Source organism: Nelumbo nucifera, chromosome 5 (assembly GCF_055504915.1).
Source record: "Nelumbo nucifera cultivar China Antique chromosome 5, China Antique-T2T, whole genome shotgun sequence".
NCBI classification, from domain to species: domain Eukaryota; kingdom Viridiplantae; phylum Streptophyta; class Magnoliopsida; order Proteales; family Nelumbonaceae; genus Nelumbo; species Nelumbo nucifera.
Genome location: NC_142653.1, coordinates 278,676 through 304,611, shown reverse-complemented (window position 1 = coordinate 304,611; position 25,936 = coordinate 278,676). Strand labels below are relative to the sequence as shown.

General features: G+C 42.0%; 1 protein-coding gene across 4 annotated transcripts in view; it reads right to left on the bottom strand.

Moving 5' to 3' along the window:
• LOC104603848 (Phospholipid/glycerol acyltransferase family protein) overlaps nucleotides 1–25,752 on the bottom strand; it is a 39,666-nt gene extending 13,914 nt beyond the window's left edge. For all 4 annotated transcript variants that reach the window (XM_010268012.3, XM_010268013.3, XM_010268016.3 and 1 more), the window contains exon 1: nucleotides 25,362–25,752. In XM_010268012.3, coding sequence (XP_010266314.1) covers nucleotides 25,362–25,609 — 248 coding nt within the window. In that variant the 5' untranslated portion in view covers nucleotides 25,610–25,752. The remainder of the gene's footprint in view (nucleotides 1–25,361) is intronic.
• Between the last annotated feature and the right edge of the window lie 184 nt (nucleotides 25,753–25,936).

The following is a 25,936-nucleotide window of genomic DNA, read 5'->3' as shown; positions in this document are numbered from 1 at the left end:
ACCACAGCCCTGTCTGTCCCCTCCAGGCTCCCTCTCTGCAAGTCCTTCCTTTCCACTTCACCCAAGAGGCTTTCTAAGATTTCCCAAATTATCGTCTCTCTGCAAGTTTCCTCACCCACTTCCCCCCCTTGTAGACTCACTGTGGCTTTCAGATCAAGGGCTTCCGACTCTTGGTTGGGAAGAGAATCTGGTACAAGAGATATAGAGCGCTCATCAGTATCCAAAACTGAACTGACAGAGTTGAGGGATTTACCTGAGGTAGAGAAGTGAGGAGAGAGCAAAGGCAAAGGAGAGGTAGTCACTTTCTTTTTTGAGAAAATAAATGTCTCCCAGAGATGGGGGAGGGAAATCCCTTTGGCTGTATCAACACAAAGACCCCTTTCTGTACCCAAGTAAGTACCTCTCTGTGAAGTACCCTTGTTCTGCTCTGAGAAGACCCGAGCAACCTCCTTTTCGGCCTCTTGCAAAGCACTAGAACTAAGGGGGGGCTCAGCCAGTATTGGGTTAAAATCAAACACCCGCTCCTCCCCCTCCACCTTTCCTTCCCCCACCGAATGCCCTAAGAACAAACAGTCCAGGCTAAATGAATCCCTGTTCTGACCTTTAGAAAGAGCTTCAACTGCCGCACTGCCTAAACTCCCACAGGCATCTGAATTTTCATCATGATCAAAATCTGAACCGCAGCTCAACCAACCTTGATCAGCCTCTTCTTTCTCTTCTGGTCTGTCTCTCGAATAGCACGGGTTCGGGCGATCAGGAATGCTGAGATTTTGCTCGCCGTCGGCTGCCCGTCGGACCTAGCACAGAGGCCGGCGTTCTCCAACCTTGTTCGCTGACTTCGCCCCTCCACAGTCGAGAGGGTGAGACTTAGACGATGATAGATGAAAGTTGTCATCTATCATCGCCCCATGCCTGCCCCGCCCCACGTGATGACTTAAGTTGTCACGTGGGCTTTTAAAACCAAAAGAATGCTCAACCACTGGCCCGACCGGCTCGACCTTTCTTAAAGCCGGTCGGAGAGAGACTTAGAGCACAAACGGCTCTTTCCCAACTTAGCCACGTCAGCAAAGGACGAGCCACCCTCTTTAAACAACCCCTCTTCAAAAAAAATTAAAAAATAAGCCTTAATAGGAAGGCTTCGAGACTTGGGGCGCCCCTGCCACTGTTCCCCTTCCTCTGTAAATCGCCCACACACAACAGACTTTCCCGCCAGCCCCTGAAGGCCACGTGTACACCCCCCTGCGAGCTCGCCAGTTCCTTCAACCTCTGGTCGTCTTCCCCAAAGCAAGGCTTCAACTTCTGAAGCTAACCAGACCTTGTACCAAGCACCTTCTGAGAGAACTTCGAAGAACCGCAACAAGTTCCCCGGTTTGATCCCAACAACCTTAAGTTCCACCGCTCTCAAGTTTCCTAAGTTAGCCTCCAACAGAACTCCACCCAACGCTCTAGTAATTTTCCCTAGAATAAGATCATTCCAAAGGTTGAAGGGAAGACCGAGAAGTTTAATAAAAAAACTGCCGGCTCTGGGTTCAACTTCATTGCAATCTGGAGCCCGGTTCTGGACCTTAATCAAACTTCCTTCTACAAGGAAAGAACTGAAGAACAGATTCTTATCTCCAATATCTAGTAAGGCTTTCTTTTTAGCAAAAGGCAGCAACATTACATCTTCCTCTAATCCCAACTTCTCTGCTAAAACTTCTAAAACTTTCGTCCAATCTTCTATCACCCTTTCTGCCACTAAGACCGCCCTCTTCTCCCAGCTCCCACTCCCTTCTTCCACTGCTACTCGTCGGAGAACAGACGAGCTGGACACCAAGACTTCAGGGTAAAGCTTTGGGCGGGGCACAGAACAAACCTTCGAGCCAGGGGCTTCTTCTACTCTACCTTCGACCTCCAAGAGAAAAGCCTGAAGATTAGAAGCGAAAGAAGCCCACCCTCTCCGCTTCAGGCTTTTTAATCAAATTCCCTAACCCCAATCCCCCCTCCTCTTTATTCCAGCATACAATCTCCCATTTTATCAAGTGATACTTCTTACCTTCTCCCAGCTCCCAGAGGAAATCTCTCATCACCTTCTCTAGCTTCCTAGCTCCCCTAGGTGGTATCCTAAACACAAACAGGAAATAGATTGGTAGGTTAGCTAATGTGGCTCTTATCAACGTGATTCTTCCCCCCAAAGAAATATAGTTTTTCCTCCAAGAAGTCAATTTCTTTTGAAACCTCTGCACCATTGGACACCGAAAAACTACTTTCCCTAGGGTTTGCCCCTAACGGAAGCCCCAAGTAGGTCACAGGCCACGACGAAATAGAACACCCTAAGCTTCTTGCTATAGCCTCCACCTGACTGTCCTCCAAGTTAACTCTAGCTACACAACTCTTCCCAAAGATGACACCCTCTCAAAATTCCTAACCAAATCCTTGATATTTCTCACTTTCTCAATATCGTCCCCTTCACAGAAAATCAAAATACAATCTACAAATTGGAGATGGGTGACCCAAATACCATCCCTACCTATCCTCCACCCTTTAATCATTTCTTCCCTGTTAGCCTTTGTGATCATTCTACTAAGCACCTCTACTATTAGAGTAAAGAGAAGGGTGGTAGCGGGTCCCCTTGTCTGATACCTCTACAAGCTGGGAAAAAGTCCTTCACCACTCCATTAACCAGGACAGAGTAATGGCATGAACTCACACATCCAAAAATCCAATTGCACCATTTATTCCCAAAGCCACAATTTCTCATTACTTGTACCAAGAAGTGCCAATCCACTAAGTCATAGGCCTTCTCTAGATCCAACTTACAAACAAAGCCTCTTCTTTTGGATCTCCTCATATCCTCCACACATTCACTAGCAACTAGGATCTGATCTATTATTTTTCTTCCTTGAACAAATGCCCCTTGGGCTTGGCTTATTAGGGATGGGAGAGCTACTTTCAGCCTCAAAGACAACACCTTAGCCAGTATTTTGTAAGTGCTAGTTACCAAACTAATTGGCCTATAATCCTTAGGGTGGATAGCATCTGGTTTCTTGGGGACTAAGACCAAAAAAGTGGCGTTGACTCTCGGGCTTACTATATGAGTCTCCGCAAATTCCTTAACAGTGTCACATAAATCCTCTTTCAAAATGTCCCAACAATCTTGGTAGAAAGCCATAGTAAAACCATCCGGACCTGGTGCCTTATCATGAACACTGCCCTCTTGATCTTCTCTTCTTCAATGTTCCTTTCTAACCACCTTGCTTTTTCTCCATCTAACCTCGGCCATTCCAATCCTTCTATAGGCACCCTCTTATTCAATGTCCTTCTAAAGACAACTTTAAAATGGTCTACAAAGGTTCCAGCTATCTCCTCCTGGTTGGTAATTATACGCCCTTCTACCTCTAATCTATCCACTAAATTCTTCCTCCTACCATTTGCCAACTCATGAAAGAATCTAGTATTCCCATCTCCCTCCTTAATCCACTTATGCCTTGACTTTTGCCTCCAATAGATCTCTTCTCTGAGTAGAACCTCTTATACGTCCCTTTTTAATTGCCCTCTTGATTCTCTATCTTGCTCACTCAACAATCCTTGGGCTTCTCTCATCTAGCTCTTCAATTTGTGTGAATAAGTTCAGCTTTTGTTCCTCTACCCTACCAAATTGATCTTTATTCCACTCCTTCAACTTGACTCTCAGTCTCTTCAACTTCTGATGGAATTTGACTCCTTTCCACTTTATTCCCCTTAACTCCTCATTCCAGCAATCCTTCACCATGTTTTCAAATTCCAAAGGAGTTAACCACATATTCTCAAATCTAAATGGTTTTGGTCCACTAATTAGGGATTCCACCCCAATCTTGATGGGGCAGTGGTCTGATGTAACCCTAGGCAAGGCTCTAGAAACCAGATTTCCCCAATAGTGTTTTCCCATTCTAGATTGAATAGAAACCTATCCAGCTTTGAACAGAGAGGATTATCTTGAAAATTGGACCAGGTGAATCCAGCTTGCACTAATGGAATTTCTTTTAGCTCACAATCTTCTATAAATCCGTTAAATTTCCTCATGCTTGTTGTGATTAACTGTACAAGATTACTAGATTCCTCTAAATATCTTATGACATTAAAATCCCCTCCTAAACACCAAGGCCCATCCCATAAACCTCGAATTGCGTGCAATTCCTCCCAAAATTCATTCCTTTCTCTATAGGTATTAAGGCCATACACGTTAGTAAACACCCAACAAAATCCATCCTCCACATTCTTGAATTTAATGGAAACAGAGTATCTACCTACCAACTCCTCCATTGCTTCCACAACCTCATTCTTCCGGATGGTGACAATTCCTCCAAATGCTCCCCAAGATGGAGTCGAGGACCAACTAACACCCCTAGTCCTCCAAAAGCTTCTTATCCACCTTCCGTCTAGCTCAGAGAGCTTCATCTCTTGCACCATAACAATATCAAGCTTCTCTCTTGTTAATAAATCCTTTATTACCCTCCTTTTTCTCGCACTTCCCAATCCTCTCACATTCCAGCTGATAATTCTCATGGATAAACTTGCAAATTAGTCCCTCCTGAATTCGACTCCTTACCTAGAGTTCTTCCTCCTCTCTCCCCTTCTGTTGAACTCAAGATCAGCCTCGATGTTAGATATTAGCCTTTGCACCTCAGTTCTTTTATTCTTCTTATACTCCTTTTTCTTCTCTTTTCCTTCCTCAAATTTCCTATGGTAAGTTTTAATTTTGTCATTCCCCACCCCTAGGTCAACCTCTTGATAACTTCTTCCTATTTTAGGGTTCAATTCTGTCCTCTCAACATCATCTATTTCACCACTCTCTCCTTCCTCACTAGGCAAACCCTTTTTCTAATGATTCTCTTCCAAGTAACCTTCCTTCATTCTAATTGCCTCAGCTTCCATACAAATCAGCTTCCAAATTCTCTCCACCTCCTCCCCCACACCCTCACAAGGAATTGACTCTTCCTTCTCCTTAAGTTCATGATTTCCGCCAGCACCTTCACCACTTCATTTAGATACCAAATCTGCTCCTTCTGGGTGGGATATTAGAGTATCTGCAACAGGCCGAACACAGATCAGTAGAAAAAACCGAATGGACACCCATACCTGATTGCTGAGTAGGAAAAATAGGAGCAAACAAGGCTTGTGGCTGAGAGATTACTGGTAGTGCCCCGTCCATCCCTTTAGTTGGCAGTTGCAGTGAAGTGGTTAAGGTTAATATTTCACCTTTGTTCAATCTTACCTTCGGAGAAGCCTGTTCCTTCTCCTTCCTTCCTAGCCTATCTTCACAGATCATCGGAGAGTCATGTGACTTTGTACTAATTTCGTTTATGGTCTGAGAGGTTGGAGTTTCTCCCTCATGGAAAGGGGGGTTGATAAGCCTGGCTTCCAAAGCTGAACTTCCAATCCTCCTCATCTCCACATCTTCCCCTTGAGATCTTCCTTCTAGAAAAAGAATCTCTATGTTAAAACTTCCTTCTTGGAGCATGTCTAAGTTTCCTTTCAAATCAAGACTTCCCAAACTCTCTGTTTCAGTCGCGTCTTCAGCACCACTATCTTCTTCATCTAAGTAATCACTGTCTTCAACAAAGTCTAGATCCCTGCGTTTTATGCTTCTGGGGTTCCTCCTATCTAGGGATAATTGGTTTACCTTCTTGGTCGGAATCCATTGCAATGACGAAGTGGCCAACCTGCAACTGGCGCGCGGATATGAGAGGAGGAGCTCGAAGGAGAAAAAAAATAGATGGTTTTTACCATCTATTGGAGCCTCCCCGTTCCCAAACACGTGTAACTTAAGTGAGTCACGTGCCCTCTTTAAGTGAGACTTGATTTGGGCCGACTTAAGTTGAGGACACGGCCCACCCTTGGTTTCTTTAACAGACCCAACAATTTTTAGAGGCCCACGCGTGCTCTTGCATTAGCACATGAGGCTTTACCACTTCACACTCAGTGCCTGGGACACCCGGCTCAAGTTCACCCTTTTTTGGTTCGACCTGGTCTGAAACCTTTAATCTTCCTTCGTAACTTGAATTTAAAACCTCCTTCTTTCTGCCTTTAACGATCTGAGCATAAGATTTACTGCCCTCCCTTCTGATAGCTTGCACTCCACGTAGTTGACCACCCATCTGCCCCTTCTCTTTTAAAGTCTCAACTTTTTGCTTAACCAAATCGGTGAAAGACTGATCAACCTTTGATATTACCAATCTCCTTGTTCCCCGTAGGGCCTCTTCTTCTACCTTCTCATCCCCTTCCTTGCGAGCCTCCCTCCACAGTGTAGCTTCTATGGAGGAGGCCAGCCAAACTGAGTAGAAGGAACCTTCCATATTTATCTCCACTTTTCTGGGCATGTCTTCTGGTTTCACTCCGTTCAATAGAAGAGCTGCTGATCAAAGGTCCCCCCAAAAGGCTCTGGCAAGATTACCACAACATAACAGTGCAATGGGTGCGGCCACTTCCTGTTTCCACAAATGAAAGGGCAGACCAAGAACTCATACCACCACCCCGTCCTCAGTGAAGAACTCTTTAGAGTTAGATGAAGGGTTCCACTTAGAGATTGTAATCACACCATATTCAGATTGAAAACTGATAGCTGAGAGCTCTAACTTATCTTAAGTCAGATCAAGCACCGCTTTACTGTTCTCAAAAGGTGTTAGAATAAACATCCCTTTTAACTTCAGCTGTAATACGAGCAGGTCTGCAACTCTCCTCCAGTTGCTAACCTGATTTTTAACTTGAACCACATATTTATCTTCCCAACCTTCTCTCCTGGAATAGCTAACCAGCCTGTTTTGTCCAAAGGCTAGTAGCTCTTGGATATGGTCTTCATCTTCAGTTGAAAGTTTGTTCATTTTACTATTCTCCTTCAGTAGGTCCAGACGCAAGGTTTTCAGGTGTTGGATAAACTCTTCCAGTATTCCATTGATTTTCTTCCATCCAAGTCCCTGTCTACCTTCAGGAAATCAGACTAGTTGCCTCCTTCCTTTCCCGAAATATTCGGAAAGAGCTAAATAACCCCCTTTACTGTTTCTTCTGCATTCTACAACATACCTCTTCCCTTCTTGAGTTCTCAATTCCTTCCAATTTCTTTGTTTACCTTTGAGGCATGCTTCATTCACATACTCCTTGAACCATTTAATCACTTCCATACCTTGCAACATCACTGTGGCCTTCTTCCCTTCCCTAATTTTCAAGCTTGCCCCTCCTTTGTTTTTCAGCTCTTCAAGCAGAAACTCCTTGGCTTCAACCTTCAGCATTCTCCTCCATCGTCCTGCAGCCACAAACCCACCGTCATTTCTTCCCATCATCCTTCTTTGTCCTTCTTTTTTTTTTTGATCAATAACACTTTCATTAATTCATCAATAGAAAATTTACAAATGAAAGACAAACACACTTATCTTCCAAGAGTCACAAAGAACTTCAAGAAAGGAAAGAAGAAAATACAAAGATACAAGGACACTAACATTACAACTTAGCCCAAAACAAGGAATCCCTTTCTGCCCCTTGTTTTGCTAAACCGTCAGCTAGGGAATTAGTTGATCTCTTAATCCAACATGTCTTAATTTCCATCTCCCGCACCAGCCATTTGAATTTCCTCTTCTCATTGTTATACTTCCAAAGATCATTTTGTTCTTTGGTCAGCCACCCTATCACCACCTCTGAATCCCCTTCAATTATAAGTTTCTTGATGTTCAATTCCTTAGTTTTCCGGGCTCCTTCCATAACTGCACATATCTCAGCTCTAAGGGAGTCACTCATTCCAATTGGGCCTGAGAACATAGCAAAGATGACTCCATTTTCATCTCTAAAAACACCCCCGATCCCTGATTGTCCCAGGTTTCCCCTACTGCATCCATCAAAGTTTAATTTCAAGAATCCACTAGGTGGGGGGGTCCAAGCCACACTCATTACTGACTTGGTCTGCGTGCAACTTGCAATTTCACCCCACTTCCTTAACATGTCATCCACAGTGTAATTTGTGAATATTTCCAGAGATTTCAGCCACTGTACCACCCTAAACTGTATGATAGCCCTCAAATCTGCTGTCCCTCTCTGAGTTTCTGAGAATATCCTGGAGTTCCTTTCTTCCCACAGTGTCCAACATACTGCAGCCCTTAGTCCTCTCCACATTGTCCTTCCCCTTTTTAACGGCCACCTGAAGAAGGAGGGGGCGAAAAGGCCCTGCATGTCTGCTGCATCCAAATAAGGAGAAAGCCCAATCCCACAATGACCTCGCGAAGTGGCACGACACCATTAGGTGAAAACCAGTCTCCCCATCTGCTTTACATAGAACACACCACTGAGGTGACAAGCAAGTATTGGGTCTCTTCTTTTGGAGTAGATCACCAGTGTTGATTCTTTCCAGATAGGCTTCCCAACAAAAACTACCAACCCTAGGAGGTATAGCTCTGCACCAAACCTCACCAACAGGAAAAGGGGACAGGGTAGGACTGGTGGACTGACTTAAGACTTTGAAGAACGAAGCACAAGAGAAAATGCCATTGGGGTTAGGTGTCCAAAATCTAGAATCCGCCCTAGTGGGGTCTAAGACAACATTATCAAGAAGTGCAAGAAGGCTCGAAATACAGTCGAAGTCTGAATCCCTCAAATCCCTTCTTAGACCCAAGTTCCACCCAATCCCAGAAGTGGAAGAGGACAAGGTGGTGAAAGACGAGATCGACTCATTTTTCAAATCAGAAAGAGCGTACAAAGACAGAAACTGATCCTTTAGAGGGGCGCTCCCCACCCAGGTTTGTTCCCAAAATTTTATGGAGTTACCGGAATTCAAGTCATACCTGATATTAGGAATGAAAACTGGAAGCAGGTCATGAATGGCTTTCCAAGGAGAGTTGCTTGTGATCCTAGCTCTGATTCCAGCGTCCCATCCGTTGTGCTCCAGCCCATGAATACTTGCCACTATTCTAGCCCATAGCTTCTCCTTCTCCATAGGAAACCTTCACAGCCACTTCCCCAGCAGAGTCATATTCCTTCTCCTAATACTCCCAAGCCCCAAACCACCACACGACTTACTCCTGCACACTATTTCCCAGCTAACTCTATGATCCCTCTTCTCTTCTCCCGGCTCCCACAGGAAATCCCTCATTAACTTCTCTAATCTGTTAGCAATCTTCACTGGGATTTTAAACACCGACATGAAGAAGATGGGTAAGTTAGCAAGCGTGGCCTTAATTAATGTAATTCTCCCACCAAGAGAGAGGTAATTCTTTTTCCAGGATACCAATCTTTTTTCAAACCTTTCCATCACCGGGTTCCAGAAGAGCTCTCTCTTGGGATTATCACCTAATGGTAATCCTAAATAGTTCAGAGGCCACCCCGTGACTTCACACCCCAACACTTCAGCACTCTCCCTGATCTCTCCCTCCTCCAAATTCACCCCCACTACACCGCTTTTCCCAAGGTTAACCTTCAAATTGGACAGTTGCTCAAACTGTTGTATCACCGATTTTAAATTCCTGATAAACCTCACATTACCACCTTCACAAAACAGAATCGTGTCATCAGCAAACTGTAAATGTGTGAGGGGGGTTTCCATCCTCCCAACCCTCCAGCCTCTAATGAGCCCCCTAGAATCTGCTCTGTGAATCAATTTCCCCAAAACCTCCACAATTAAAATGAACAAGAAAGGAGAAAGGGGGTCTCATTGTCTTATACCCCTACTGGCTGGAAAGAAATCTACCACTGTCCCGTTCACTAGCACTGAATAATGACAATTCCAGACACAGCCCATGATCCACTTACACCATCTAGCCCCAAACCCGAATTTGGTTAAAACTTTCCTCAAGAACTCCCAGTCCACCAAGTCATAAGCCTTTTTCCAAGTCCAGCTTACAGACCACTCCCTTCTTCTTATCCCTCTTAAAGTTCTCCACACTCTCATTAGCAGTTAAAATCTAGTCTGTAATTTGTCTTCCACTCACAAAAGCTCCTTGATAGTGTTCAATGATATCCGCCATTACCTTCTTCAGCCTCAAAGACAACACTTTTGCAATGATCTTGTACAAGCTATTCACCAAGCTTATTGGCCTAAAATCCTTCGGGTGGAATGCATCTTTCTTTTTGGGAATTAAGGCTATAAATGTAGAGTTCACACCCGGATTGACAATTCCTCTCCTGAAAAACTCCTCAAACACCCGCAAGAGATCATCTTTCAAAATATCCCAACAATCCTGATAAAAAGCCATTGTAAACCCATCCAGCCCTGGAGCTTTTGTTCTATCCATTGAAAACACAGCCTCCTTGATCCCTTCTATATTAAAGCTTCTTTCCATCATTCTCCTGTTCTCCACCCCTACATCTAGCCAATCCAAACCTTCTACCCACACCTTTCTACTCACAGGCCTTCTTAGAATAGACTTGAAATGCTCCACACAGGCCCTGGCAATCTCCTCTTGCTGTACTAACTCAACTCCATCTACTACCAATTTGGAGATAAAGTTCTTCCTTCTCCTGCCATCTGCTAGAGAGTGGAAATACCTAGTGTTTCTATCTCCCTCTTGCAGCCATTTACACCGAGATTTTTGCCTCCAGCTAATTTCCTCCTTGTGCAGGCAATCCTCTAACTGTCTTCTCAATCCTCCAGCTAATTTCCTCCTTCTTTGTCCTTCTTTGTCTGGTAGTCGGTAGTCCTTTCCACCTTGGTCATTTGATTTTAATGCCCATAATTTTACCACTAAACCACTCCAATTTGTTTGTTGTAATTATATGCATTTTTAGTTTTAAGTCAATTTTCTCTTTTTTTAGTGGTGCTTATTAATAAATGATGAAATTAATTATTAAAATTTATATACTAATAAATATTAAGATAATTATATTAGTTATTTGAAAATTGATGTGTATACATTCACATTTTAGTTATTCCATCATTTTTCAACAGTTACCAATTATATCTTGATATGTCACATTTTAGATAAACATTAAATTATGGTTCTTTACATTTAAATGACTTATTTACAATCATATAAAACTTGTAAGTATTGTTAATAATATATTTTTTATGATTTATTTGAATTTCCTAATATATTTATGCGTATCTTGATTTTTCGTCCGTATCCATGCGTATCAAAAACGTATCCGATACGTCTCTTAAAATTGTCTTTCTGATACACCTTGCGTTTCCGATACTTTGAACCTTCACTAGAACCCTATCCCTTCCTACTCTTCATCCTCTTACCAGACTCCTAGAGTTTGTCCTTTCTATTAGCCTCCCCAAAACTTCAGCAATCAAGGAAGAAAGGAGGTCCCCTTGCCTTATACCTCTAGTAGCCGAAAAGTGGTCCACCACCCCACCATTCACCAAGATAGAGTAGTGGCATGTGTCAATACACCCCTTCACCCATTTACACCACCTCTGCCTAAAACCAAAAGACTCTTAACACTTCCATCAAGAGAGACCAATCCACCAAACCATACGCTTTTTCAAGATCAAGTTTGCAAACCCAACCCTTTCTTCCCATTTCTTTTCAAATCTTCCACTCTCATTAGCAATTAAGATTTGGTCTACAATTTGTCTACTCTTTACAAAGGCACCTTGATTAGGGGAGATGATTGTGGAAAGCACCTCTCTAATTTTTTTGAAGAGAAAGATAACTTATATTCAAAAAAGGGGGGAGGGATGTACACAAGGGATGTACAAACAGGCCAAAAAAGCACAAAAAGAAGAGCTTGTATCAAACTAAGATGGCAAAGAGTTAGCACTATACAAAAAATCCCTTCCCAAACCTTGCTTAGCTAAAACATCTGCTGTTCAATTGATCTCCTGGGGAATCCATCTAAAGGTGCAGTCCAACAGAGAAGAAAGCTCATGAATTTCAGCAATGAGGTGAGCTAGCCTCCACGGTCCCTCATCTGATTCTTTTGCCCACTTAATGGTAATTTTTGAGTTTCCTACTGCTAATGGACTGAAATGGAGCCTCTTAGCAAACCTTAAGCCTTCTAAAGGGAGCAGACTTCTGCTTCAAAGGCATCTGCAGCTTGAACCGGGCCACTAAAGGCCCACAAGATGTCTCTAGTAGAGTTTCTAGCAGTACCCCCTATCCAAGCTGCTGATGGAGGAAGCAGCGACCTTCTAAAACTGCCATCAAACTGCAAAGGTAATCACAGTCCCTACTTTTTTTATAGGTAAAAAACGAAAATTTCATTAAAATAAAAGAAAATACAAGAAGGTGATGAGTCATCACCCATTACAACCAAGAATGTAGGATCCAAACTCAATACACATTTTCCAGATTACAAATCTGAATTTCCAGCACTGGCCATAAATTTCCCTCCCCAGATCCCTTCTATCAATATATCTGAACTCAGGATGAACCATAACTCAATCAGCAATCGACTTGCTTGCAGTAGCCACAATCCTATCCATGTTATAGAATTTGCCTTAAAAAATTCTTCTATTCCTCTCCTTCCACAAGTTCCAACATATTGCAAAGGGTATGCAGCTCAAAAACACCTTAGACTTCTTGGAACCTCTTAACTTCGGCCAAGCAGAAAAGATTTCTGAAGCAGAATTTGGCAGAAAGTCAGGTACCCCAAACATTTTGGTGAACAGTCTTCATAGGAAATCGGCATTCTTGCATTTGATAAACAGATGTCTGACATTCTCTTCTTGTTCCTCGCAAAGACAGCACCTGTTATCTATGCTGAAGCCTCTTGATTTTAGATGATCCACTGTTAGAATACTGTCCATCGCCAGAAGCCAAGTAAATGCTTCTACCCTTGGGGGAACCAGATTTCCCCATACTCCCTCTGACTGGAGGATTCAAACTGTTTCTGCAAAGTGCTAGACATGACTTCACTGGAAATTTTCCATTTGAGCACTCCTTCCACCAGAGGTCCAGAGCCCATCCCTACTCTGAGGAGAAACCTTCACCTCATTTAATTTTCCTAACAAATTTATGCACTCCACCTCTCTATCCAGCAAAGGCCACCTGAATTTTGAACTCCATATCAACTGATCTCTTCTTTCATAGCAGCTAGTAATAGTAGTTTCAGCCTCGGCCAGCTTATACAATCTTGGGCACAACTCCATCCGCTTGCCTACCCCACTCCAATCATCCTCCCAAAACCTGATTCTTGAACCATCTCCTACTGAGAAGCTTATCAGGCTTCTGAATTCCCCATTAAAACTCATAATCCCCTTCCAAACACTCACCCTCTCTAGGTTCCCAACCCAACCTTACCACCCCATATTTCCCCAACACCACCCTCTTCCACAAGGACGACTCCTCTCTCCCTAACCCAAACCTCCATAACCATTTCCCCAACAAGGCCCTGCTGAAAACTCTCAGCCTTCTAATCCCTATCCTTCTTTGTTTGGTCTGCATACCTTATCCCACCTCACCAAATGGAATTTTTCCTCCCCCCCCCCCTTCCCAATCCCTCCCAAAGGAAATCCCTTTGTATTTTCTCTATTCTATCGGCCACCTGAGATGGAATTTTCAGCAAGGACAAGTAATAAGTTGAAAGACTAGAGGGGACACTTTTAATTAATGTTATCCTCCTTCCCAATGAGACATACTTTGACTTCCACCCATCCAACCTCTTTTCTACTCTCTCCACTATTGGTCTTCACAAGGCACTAGAATTTGAAGCCCCACCTATTGGCATGCCCAAATATGTGAATGGAAGCTTTCCAATTCTGCACTCAAAAGCATTAGCACAGTCAAGCAGAATTTCCTCCTCAACTGCTCCCACTCCAATCACCACACTTTTTGTGAGATTAACCTTCAGACCTGATAACAGCTCAAAGTTTGCCAAATTTGCCTTTAAATTTAACACTTGTTCCACTGAAGCATCCAGGAAAATCAAAGTGTCATCTGCAGAGATATGGAAGGGCCATCCCTTCCTGCCTTAAAACCCTCGATTAAACCCTTCTGCCCACTACTCCATAACAGTAGATTCAGAATCTCCATAACTAAAACAAAAGGCATAGGGGATATTGGATCTCCCTGCCTCAATCCTCTTGAGGCTTGAAAAAACTCCGAGACTGCCATTTAGAAGGATTGAGAATGAGACCATGGACATGCATGCAAACATCCAAGATCTCCATCTTTCTCCAAACCCCATTAACCTTTGAACTTCCTCCAAAAAACCCCATCCGACATGATCACACGCTTTCTCAATGTCAATCTTACAAACTAAACCTGGTCTCTTGCTTCTTAATCCCGTATCAATGCATTCACTTGCCACTAAAACTCCATCTAGGACCTGTCTTCCTTTCACGAATGCCATTTGTGACTCCCCTACCACCTCATGTAGGACTTTTCTCAATCTTTTTGATAAACTTTAGCCAACAGCTTATATGGGCTGCTAATTAGACTTATTGGTCTAAAATCCTTCAAATCCACTGCTTCTTCCTTTTTTGGAATTAAAGATATCAAAGTATCATTTGCTGATTTCTCCAAAATTCCCTCTTTATGAAATTCCCGCAACATCAGTTTAAAGTCTCTTTCAGTCTTTCCAAAGTGCTCCAGCAAGACTTTATGAAAGTAAAGTTGAAGCCATCTGGCCCCGGGGCTTTGTCCCCATTTATGTCTTTTAAGGCTTCACTGATTTCCTCCAGACTGAAATTACTTTCAATCCAGGAAGCTGAAGTTTCACTCAGCTTCCTAGGAACCAGCTCCCCTAACCACATCCAGTTCCATACTCTTGAAGTGTACAGCTTCTTATAGAAATCCACTACCTTCTCCTGAATTCCGGACCACTCCTCCACAACCTCCTCCTCTACCTGAATTTTTGAGATTAAATTTCTTCTCCTCTTTGCACTAGCATATGCATGAAAAAATGCTGTATTTTTGTCGCCTGCTTTTAACCAAGTCAATCTGGACTTTTGTCTCCAGAATTCCTCCTCACTAGGAATCAGATGGTTCAACTCCATCTCCAATCTCTCTCTCTCTCTGCTCTTTCTTCTCTAGATAGATCCCCCCCCTCTTCCATCCTGTCTAAAGTAGCGATTTTCTCTAACATCTCTTTTTTTCTCTCCCTCAAATTTCCAAAAACCGACAAATTCCATCTCTTTAACTCCTCCTTCAGAAGCTGCAACTTTCTGATCAGTTTTAAACCTGTTGATCCCTCAACTTGGAAACCTTCCCTTTTTCTTTCACCCAATCCATGGAATCTGGATTATCCATCCACATATTCTCAAATTTAAACAGTTTTGGGCCTGAAATCACTACCAACTTCCTCAGCAATACTGGCTTATGATCTGATATAGTATACAGAAAGGCTTCTTGGATCACTTCACCTATGTGAACCACCCAATCTCCAGTATACAGAAATCTGCCCAGCCTTCTTAATATGGGAGGGGATTGTCCATTCTTCCAAGTATATCTGCACCCATTAATAGGTAGGTCAATTAGGCCATTTCTCCTAACAAAATCCCCAAACCTCATTCCTGCACTTTCACTTTCATCCCCCTCCCCCCCTTTCATCTCCCCTACTCTTCTGACTATACTTAAGTCTCCCCCCAGGCACCACAGACCTTCCCACTCCCCTCTAGCTTCTTCCAATTCCTCCTACATTTCCACCCTTGCCCCTTCTACATTTGGACCATAAACATTTGTTAGTCCCCATTGTCATCCTCCTTCCACCATCTGAAAACATATTGAAATGGAATATCTCCCTCTTTTTACCCCCAATCTCCTGATACTTCTGGAATCCCATACCACTAATCCTCCCAAGAGACCCTCCGCATTCATTTCCGCCTATTCTCCATTCCCGTAACACCAAATCTCGTTCCTCAAGAACATGTTGAAAGTTTCCGGCTTACTCTCTTGTAATAGTACCAAATCAGGATTGTAGTTTCTCAAAAAAAAATTACTACCTCCCTCCTACCCTCTCACAGTCCACATAATTAGTTTAATTATCTGCCACCACCTCCACCACTCTCACCCTGCCCACTTTTACTCTTCATCAACCATACCCCCTTCCTCTCCTTCCCCTTCCTCCCCATCCTCTCTCGCTTCTTCAATAGCCGTTTTTATGAGCAAGTCCTCTCCTCTTCCTCTCAAACTTGGGGGAGGAAGAGTTGGTATAGTTGGAGAGAAAGGGAAAGTATACAAGATCTGCAGCCAATTTCTTTGTAACTCCTCTCTGCTCACCCGATCAAAGAGCTGGTGGACCAGCATCCAAGAAAAGATTTTGGACAAGATCTTCTCACGAATACTATCCAAGGAGGAGAAGCTATCCTCAAAAATTCCTCTGTTCCTTTGTTCCCAGATTCCCCACATAACAGCATGAATTACTGCATTCCAAAAGAGCTTTCCTCTTTATCCATCTTTGGTTTGTCCCACTGGTCAACAAAATCAGTGACTGAACTTGGAGGAGTTCAACTGTAGCTTCCACCAAGAGATGCATCTAGAAAAAATTGCCAAAGATTTCTGGCAAAGCTGCAGTTAATTAATAAGTGGCCAATAGACTCTCCATTCTCAAAGCACATGAAGCAAACATTGGAGGAGATATATCTCCTTCCCAAAAACTTCTTCTGTAAAATGTCACAAGTGTTCAGCTTGCTACAGGCTGCCTCCCAAACAAAGAAAGCAACTTTGGGGGAACAAAGGAGAACCAAATCCTTTTGTCTGGGAAGGCTGGGAAGTGCATCCTCTATCAACTTTTTTCTTTTGGGGAAAAAAAAGTAATTTTATTAAAGATGAGATAACAGTACAAAAGGACCCCCCCAAAAACCAGATTTTGGTTCCTCTATTAACTTTTGAAAGTAGGAGCTAGACGATAACTGGCCTGAAGGGGTGAGGGACCAAATTAGCTTGTCTTGAGATGAGGGAGAAAGGAAGACTTCTGAGATTGTGGAGAGGAGACGGGAAATGTCTGAATTTTCAGAATCTCTTAAGGCTCTATGGAAGTTAAAATTGTACAACACTTGGTGGTTGGCCAAAAGGATGGTTGAGGAGACCAGGGAATTTTTATCTCATGGTTTTATAAAGGCTATTTACAAAACTGATAGGTCTAAATTCTCTAAGGTGACAAGCTCCAACCCTTTTTGGGATTAAAGCAATGAAAGTAGAGTTCAAACCCAAATTAATCACCCCTCTTTCAAAAAATTCAATGAACACCTTTTAGATATCATCCTTAAGTATCTCCCAATAGTCCTGGTAAAAAGCCATTGTGAAACCATTCGAACCATGAGATTTAGATCTATCCATAAAGAAAACTGCTTCCCCTATCCCTTCCAAATCAAAATTCCTTTCTAGCCAAACCTTCAGATCTTCAGGGAGCTTAAGCCAATCCAAGCCATCAAGTCGTAATCTATCATTCGGGAGTCACCTAAAAATATATTTGAAGTGATCCACAAAAGCCCCTACAATCTCATCCTGTTGGGTTACCAAAGTACCATCAATCACAAGCTTAGAAATGAGATTTTTCTTTCTCCTACCCTTTGCTAAAGCATGAAAGGATTTTGTATTATTGTCTCCTTCCTTATTGTGTCTAGACTTTTGCCTCCAACTAATTTCTTTTTTTTTATAGGTGACAGAAAATTTTCATTAAATAGACAATAATATACAAAATGTGATACAACCAAGGAGTGAGTACCCCATAGAACATGTGTGACAATTAAGAATACCCTCCAATTTCTTCCTCAACTTTCACCTTATCTCCTTATCCCTTTCGGATCTTTCTTCTTCCTTTGCATCCAACACCTTAATCTGACTGATCACCTCATCTTTTCTTTCTTCTATTCTCCCCAAATGCTGAATATTCCATTCCTTGATTTTAATTTTCAACTCTTTTAACTTCCAATGGAATTTCATTCCCTCCCAATTAGCCCTTAGGTTACACTCATTCCACCACTCCTTTACTTTCTCCCTAAACCCTAGATGATGTAACCACATTCTTAAATCTAAAAGGTAATGATCCTCTGTTTCCAATCTCACATTCCGTGTTTTAAAAGCACAAGGCACAGGGGTCAATTTGCGCCTGATGCGCAAGGTGAGGCGCGCGCCTTTTTGAAGCAAGGCACAAAAATACAAAAAAAAATGCTAAAAAATAAAAAAAAAAGTCAGAAAATTCAAAAAATATTAAACATAATATTATTAAAAAACATAAAGTTAAATTTTAAAATAATGTTTTAAAAAACCTATTACCTAAAATTAAAACACATAAACATAAGATGTAAAGCATATTCAAATGAGAATTTAAAAATAAAATCAAATATATAAAACATTTTCAAGCATGTAAAACCTCTAATCTCTTTTTTCACTCAATTGCAGTACTTCACATAGCTAATGTAATGTAAAAAATATTACATTCCTGATTCTACGAGCCGCCTTTGTGCCACGCCCCTCGAGGCAAGCCCAAACAAGTCCATGTTAGGTCTTAAATTCTTAGTTTTCACACAAAAAACAATGATTTTATAGTTTTAATTGCTTTTTAAGAAGACATTTTATTAGGATGAATGAATGAACAACATTACCAAATTGGGGGGTTCTCAGAGCTTTAGTGAGCGAGTGAATGTTTGGGCTTGCCTCGAGGGGCGTAGCATGTTGGTCCGAGGGCGGAGCCCCCAGCCCAGCCGTTATGTTCAAAAAAAAAAGCAAAAAAGCACCAAATTTTCAAAAGGTGCATGCCTAAGCTGAGCGCAAGGCGCATCAGGCGCACACCTAGGTGCTTTTGAAAGGGTTGTGCCTAGGACCTAGGCGAGGCACATACCCTGAAATGCGCCTCGCCTGTGTGCCTAGAGGCGCGCCTTTTAAATCACTGCTCATGCTTATTTATAGATGTCGGCCAATGATAAGGTTACTCTAGGAAAAGCCCTTAACACCAAATTTCCCCAATGCTCCTCCCAATATGTCATGAAAAGGAATCTATCTAATTTTGAACAAATTGGTGCAGCCTAGAGATTGGACCAAGTGAAGCTATTATGTAAAATATTCAATTCTTTAAGCTCAAAAAAACTATGAACTCATTAAATCTCCTCATATTGGTAGTTCTTTGCCTCACATTATTAGACACTTCGCTGAAGCAAATTACATTGAAATCCCCTCCTAAACACCATGGTCCTTCCCAAATAACTCTAATATCACCCAACTCTTCCCACAATTCATTCCTTTCTCTATAACCATTAGGGCCATAAGCATTAGTCAAAACCCACTCATACCCATTAGCCATTTGTTTAACTTTGATAGAAACTGAAAATCTTCCAACCAATTCTTCAATTCCCTCCACAACCTCATCCTTCCACAATGTTACCATCCCTAGAGTAGCCTAGGAAGGGCTCATTGCCCATCTAAGACCACTTGCTCTCCACACACTTCTAGCCCACCTATTGTCAAAAGTTGTAAGCTTAGATTCCTGAATTAGAAAAGATATCCGGGTCTTCTTTCCTTAGGACATCCCTTATTAGAGCCCTCTCCCTTACATATCCAAAGCCTCTCACCATCTTCATTTTTCCAAGTTAACCTGCCCCCTACCCTCTACTCCTCCTAACTACCCACTTTCCTACCCCTTCCCTCCCTTTCACTAAACTCTTTGTCCCCTTCCACATCCAAGCTCAACCTCTCAACTTCACTTAACTTCCTTTTTCTAAGCTTCCCTTCCTCTTTTTTAATCTTTAAATGCACTTTTAGTTCATTGTGGTCCTTTATTTTACATCCTAATTTCCTATAAAGTCAGCAAGTGAATCTACTCCTCCTCCATTTGTTTCAAAGTTCTCTTTTTCTCTCTCTTTACCGCCCTCCCTCCTCTCAGATTCTACCCTACCCCTAAACACCAGGTGTTGGTTTTCCTTGCTTTTAGTTTTCTTCTCCTTGTCCAATTCTGCTCTTCTCAACTCATAGAGCTCTTCCACTATTAAATTCCAGACTCTCTCCCCTCTTGAACCTCCATTCCAAAAGCTCCTCTGGCTTCCAACACATAGGCAAGCGGCTTGAAGACTGTTAAGGAATCTGGGATACAAACATCAGGAAAAGAGCAAAGGTCAGTACCCAAAACCGAATCCACAAACTTACCTGGGCATGGATCCAAGGGAGACTCATTAACCGGATGACAAATAACAACATTTTTACACAGCTATGAAGGTTGGGTTTCACAGTTCATCACCGGGAAGGTCTTTTGCAAGGAACTTCCTGTATTTAGATCACACTCGCATTTACTCCCGCTTTTCTGTAGTTCATCTGTGTCTGTAGTATCCTTGTGAGACTTCTGGTGGTCATCCACTAAACCCTTATGGACATCCTACCCATTGTTCAGATCTAGGCTTGATATTCCTCTATCTAGTGTTTGATCTTTCCCCTTGTATCCAACATGCACTCAATTTTGTTCAAACCCCAACTTCTACAGAAGGCCTTAGAATAGTTGTAAAATCTTCAAGTTCCTTAGCAAAGAGAATGGTTGTGTTAATTGTATCTTCCAACACCTCTTTTTCCTCTGTATCCTCACCCAGGCTCTCGTTTTCAAACTCCAAGAATGTTTCAACTTCATCCTCTAATGAATCACAGTGTAACCAGCCACCATCTTCCTCCTCATTCTCCTCCCTTCGAACCCTGGAGTATCTTGGGTTTGAGTGATCCTCTATCAACCTACCTCAATCCCCTTCTTTGGGATTAATTAAGAGATCCACTGAAAATTTTGTTTTGAGGTGTTCTATTTACTCAGGCCCTTTCGACCTTCAAACTGTTGAAGTGATTTTGGAGAAGAAAATAGACCAACATAATTGCCTCCCAACAAGCCATTTGAAACCCAACTCACATGACTACTTAAGTTGTCACATGAAGTGGTTTGGTTCAACCCCAACCAACCCAAGTTAAGCCAAATTGGGTCAGTTAGAGTTTTTTGCTTCCCTTGTTCAGATGGAGGTGGGTCCCACCCTTGATCACATCAAACAAAGCCCCCCTCTCAACCAATTCAGAGATTGAAGGTCCAACCAACATCCTCCCTACTTCCTCCATGTAAGCCTGCATTAGCCAGCTTAGCATCGTCTTCCTCCTTGCGACAAACATTCCAAAGGGAAGCTTCAACTTCTGTTAGCAACCAAATCTTCCCCCACAGTCCCTCAACGAGGATAGCCAATGATTTTGAAACATCCTCTAGTTTTACACCAAATACTCTAATGTTCACCGCATATAGATCATTTGTGTCAAAGCTTTCTAGGAACCCTCCCAGAGTTCTAGTGATCCTAGTTAATAATAGTTATCTCGGGTTGTCTCATTTTAACAGCAATTAAGATAACTTCTTCTTTATTTGTATCCAATTTAGATTCCAAACCAATATTTTCATATGCCTCTTCTATATCCTTTATCTTCCTTTCATCTTTCCTTTTCTCAATAAGAAGCAAGAAGTCTTGTAGTTTGTCTGCAAACACCCCCCAACCAGCATTCGTTCTTCCTAGCTACCGTCAATTGGCTCTTCCATCCAACCTGTTTGAGAGAGAATACTACTCTCTCAAAAAAACCCTTCAACCAAAGAACTACATCTTCTTCTAGGATCACTATATCTCTCTTTCCCTCCCTTCCTTCAACAACCAGTGGCCAACATTCCTCCATTCTTCAAAAAGGAATTTTTTTGCTTCAACCTCTACTACTTGTCTCCAGACCCCAACCACCCTGAATCCTTCGTCACCCATTGTTTCCTCTCGATATTGGTTACTTTACCCTTTCCTTAATTTGTTTCCTCTTGAGGACACTTCTACATGACATTGTTTTTATCAGCAAAGAAAATTTATTTATTAAATTATTAATACTATTTATTAGTTATAGTACAAGGGCAACCCATCATATATGTGACCCAAGTTACAATAGATTACATCATTGCCCAAAATAAAATGGGTATATCAACCCCCTACTTTGCTAGCACATTGGCCAACCCGTTTGCTTCCCTTTTCACCCAACCAAAACTAGAATTAAATTTCCTTGCAAGTAGGTCAATTTGTCTAAAAATAAATCTGAATTTCCAAGGCACCAATTCACTTTGCTTTTCCCAAGTTATGACCAGTAGTGAATCCCCTTCAATTTCCAGTTCTCTTGCTCCTAACTTCTTGGCAAGTTTCAAGCCCTGCAGAAAAGCCAAAGTTTCAAGTTGAATCGAGCCAAAATCCAATTGGTCCTGAGAACAATGCCACTACTACTCCTTGATGATTCCAAAAAACCCCCCTATTCATGCTCTTCTTGGATTACCAAATGAGCTGCCATCAAAGTTTAGTTTTAACTTATTTACTCCTGGTGGTTTCCATTCCATTATTGCACTTTCTTTATATGTTTCTGATTGCGCCACTTCTCTCCAACTCCTTAATATGTCATCTGTAGAAACATCCCTGAATAGTTCCAAAGTTTTAACCCAGTGTGCAGATCTAATTTTTATGGCTTCAATCACTTCCTCCTTTGACTTACTTTTTTTATTGAATATCCTTTGATTTCTTTCTTCCCATATAGACCAAACCAAAGTTACTCTTACTGCCTTCCACATACACTTTTCCCTTTTCTTTTGTTGCCTTGGGAAATTGGAGCTTAACAAAACTCACTACATCTTGTGGGGAGGCACATTTGCAACCAAAGAGAGAAAAAAAGTAATTCCAAATATAAGATACAAAGGAACAAAAGATTAGTAAGTGAGGGAGGGTTTCACCACAAGCCTTACAAAGGACAAACACAAGGAGAAAGGCAACTATTTGGCCTTCTTTTCTGTAGCACATCACAAGTGTTTACCTTCCCTAGGAACATCTCCCAACAAAGAGCATGTACTTTATGAAGTATTCATTTGCACCAGATTTCTCTCACAAGGTAATTTACCCCCACCAGATTTCTCTCACAAAGGGTCAGTAGATTAAAAAAGGAGGCACAAGAAAACAAGCCATCATGGGCTGGATGCCAAATTCTACCCATTATCAAAACCATTTTGATCCAAGTAAACCATCTCCAAGTTTGAAAGCATGAGGAGGGAATCACATTCATTATCTCTCAAGCCCCTTCTAAACCCAAAGTCCCAATTTATCCCGAATTGTAATGACACTCTAGCCCTGGCTTCAGGTTCAGCCTTAAGATTTAACAAGTAAAGGTCAGGAAATTGCAATTAAGGGCTGGTCCCAAGCCAATCTTTCCAAAATAAGACCTTATTCCCACACCCAACACCAAAATGAATGAAATTAAGAAAAATAGACAATACCTCAATGATTACTTTCCAGGCGAGTTGGAAGCTGCATCAGAAGCTAATTTTGCATCCCAACCATTGTCTATTACACCACAAATGCTTTCAATGACCCTATGCCGAAGTCTATTTCCTCATGAGGAAATCTCCATAGCCATTTACCTAGAAGAGTTTCAAACTTACTGTGTTTGGGGTAAAATGGACCCGCCTTTGTCTCCATGTGACAGGCCAACAGATCCATCTGTCTAGTTCAACAATAGGTTGCAAACATTGTAGGGAAGCCTTGATAGCTCTTCTCTTGCAAGCGTTCCCCAATCCAACCTTCTGACCCTCCCACATTCCAAATTTCCAATTAACAATTCTCATAGGCCATAGGAGACAATTATTTTGGGCTCAATTGTAAAATTTAAAATGTACAGGGGAGGGTTAGCAAGGGCTGTGCCCTCTTAGGCTGTACAGATATGCACAGAAAGACTCATGATGTACACCTATATTTTCTCTTGATAAAAAATTCTGTTATTCATCAAAAAAAAATCTCATAGGCCACAAATTAGAACACCAACATCCTCGAATAACTACAACCTAGAGCCCCCACATTCTCTCCCTCATTGAACCCTCCTCTCTGTCATACACAATCCACTCCTCCACTTCAGAAATTTCTCCTTTTTTTTCTTACTTTACTAGAAGAACCCATATCTGGAGAATGTCTTATTCTCCTTTTCCAACCACAACCCAATGGCACATTCAAGAATAGGGTCAAGACATGGTCCATAGTGTAATGCAGGAAAAAGGTTAGGAATAGGAATTGGTTGCGCAAGGGCACCAGGATACTCATTTCTAGCAGTCATCTCACTAATGGGGTGGGCAGGGAGTGGGATCAAACAGGGACTAGAAGAACCTAACCAGTTAGATATTGAAGCCAAACATTGGGGACTATCAGATACCTGCAACATTAAGGAACCCATGGGGATAAGCAGGATGTCTGTCTGTTCTCACACCAACAGAAGATCAGCAATCTAGTTCCACTCCATCCATCACCTTATTAACAAGAGACCCCATTGGGGCATCTAAATGATCCAGCTCACAATGACAACCACCTAGGATTTTCATCCCATAACAAAAGCTCCCCTTCTCCTAGGGAAAAGGTTATTGGCAACCTATCAGTTCCTGTGGTATTCTGTAAAAGATCCTTCAGATGGTTCAGAAAGCCTAGCAACATCAGCAACCTGAGAGGTAGGAAAACAAAGAAAACTGCAAGGAAACAGAATTACCTGGAGTTAGACAGGAGGAAATACAAGCCATGCTTTCCAGACAAGAGGGACATTACATTCTAGTGGGGTTTCAAGAACAATCACAATATTGTCAAATGTCAACTGAACCTTCGCTGACCAATTAAGAGATAATAATATATCTAAAGCATTAGTAAAATAGCACCTGTGACACTCTCCAACTGAATAGAGCTGGATTTGGATCCAAAAGACCCGTTTATCTTAGTTTTTCTAAGTACTCTTAATAAAATGTAGCAAAATGCATAACTTGCTAACTCCCCAATTGATTCATTGACTCCCTTGAGTCGGCTCTGCTCCCAAGAAGCAGAAGCCAAATCATAGTGATGATTCCAAATGTGGAAGACCACCACGAGTCATGACCAACTCCTCTGACTCAAGCAATTGACCCCAATAACTAATTTCACTCCCGTACAGATCACTTGAAGCTTCTTAGTGTGCTGATATAATAAAATTAGTAAGTTTTTCATATTCTTTTCTAGGCGCACGCCTATTTTGTTTTAATGTTAGTACATTCTAGATTTATTTTCACTAAGCAGAACATTATAGTTTTTTTGATAGGTAAGCAGAGCATTATATTATTCATGCTACTATTTCTAATTAGTCACAATTGGAGTCCAGGATTTCTTATAGGAAGACAATGTAAAGTAATGTAGTCATGTCCCATAAAATTCTAAAGATAATAGCGTGACTCCCAAAATCGATCCCGTGACTACGAATTTAACTCCACCACTGACTTTGAAGAGCCAAGTAAATAAACCCGACTTGTGAAGCTATGGAAAAATGAAATCATTGCGTTTGAACCAGTGTCCATGTCTAAATACACAACTAGATAGAAAGACAATATCCATTAGTTATTTCTAGCTAATTATAAACAACACAACAGATGCAGTCCAAAAAGCTAAACACCTTGGTTATCAGAATACAAAACTATTGATTATTAATAATCGATAAAAGATTGATGGAGAGAGGGCGCCTGACGTTGACATGTGATTGCTGACGGTGATGAGGGGAACACCAGGAGGTCGGGAGTGGACTAGACGAATAAGGGTTTCGGCGTTGTGAACGGAGGTAGAGTTGAGGAGGGTGTCAACCACCTTGGCGAATGCCCCCACTGCAATGAAGACGAGCTTCCGAGGAATCCCTCCTAGGTGGCTCGATCGCCCCGCCCATTCCATCTTCCGTCCCATGTCGAAGTCGCTAGCTGCCGTAAAGAGGGGCGAATCCATAAGCCGTGATACAGCGATAAGAGGTTATACTTTCGCAAGTTGTGCCTCTCGGTTTCATTTTCTAGCAAGAACCGAACCCGAGTTCGGATTTGCTACTGGCTGACCTCTCGGCTCTCGGCTCTCGCTAGTCGCTATTGTACAGTTCTCACGCCTAAGGCCTAACTCACGAAGTTTGCATCAGCGGCGAACGTGGCGACTGCCAATAAAATTTTGGGGTTTTTACGGGCAAGTCCACCTCAGAAAACGAAATCTCGAATAGCCTGGTACGGCATTCGAAACCTCGTGGAGTCCACTTAACAAATCAGTATTTACGAGCAACTCCACCTG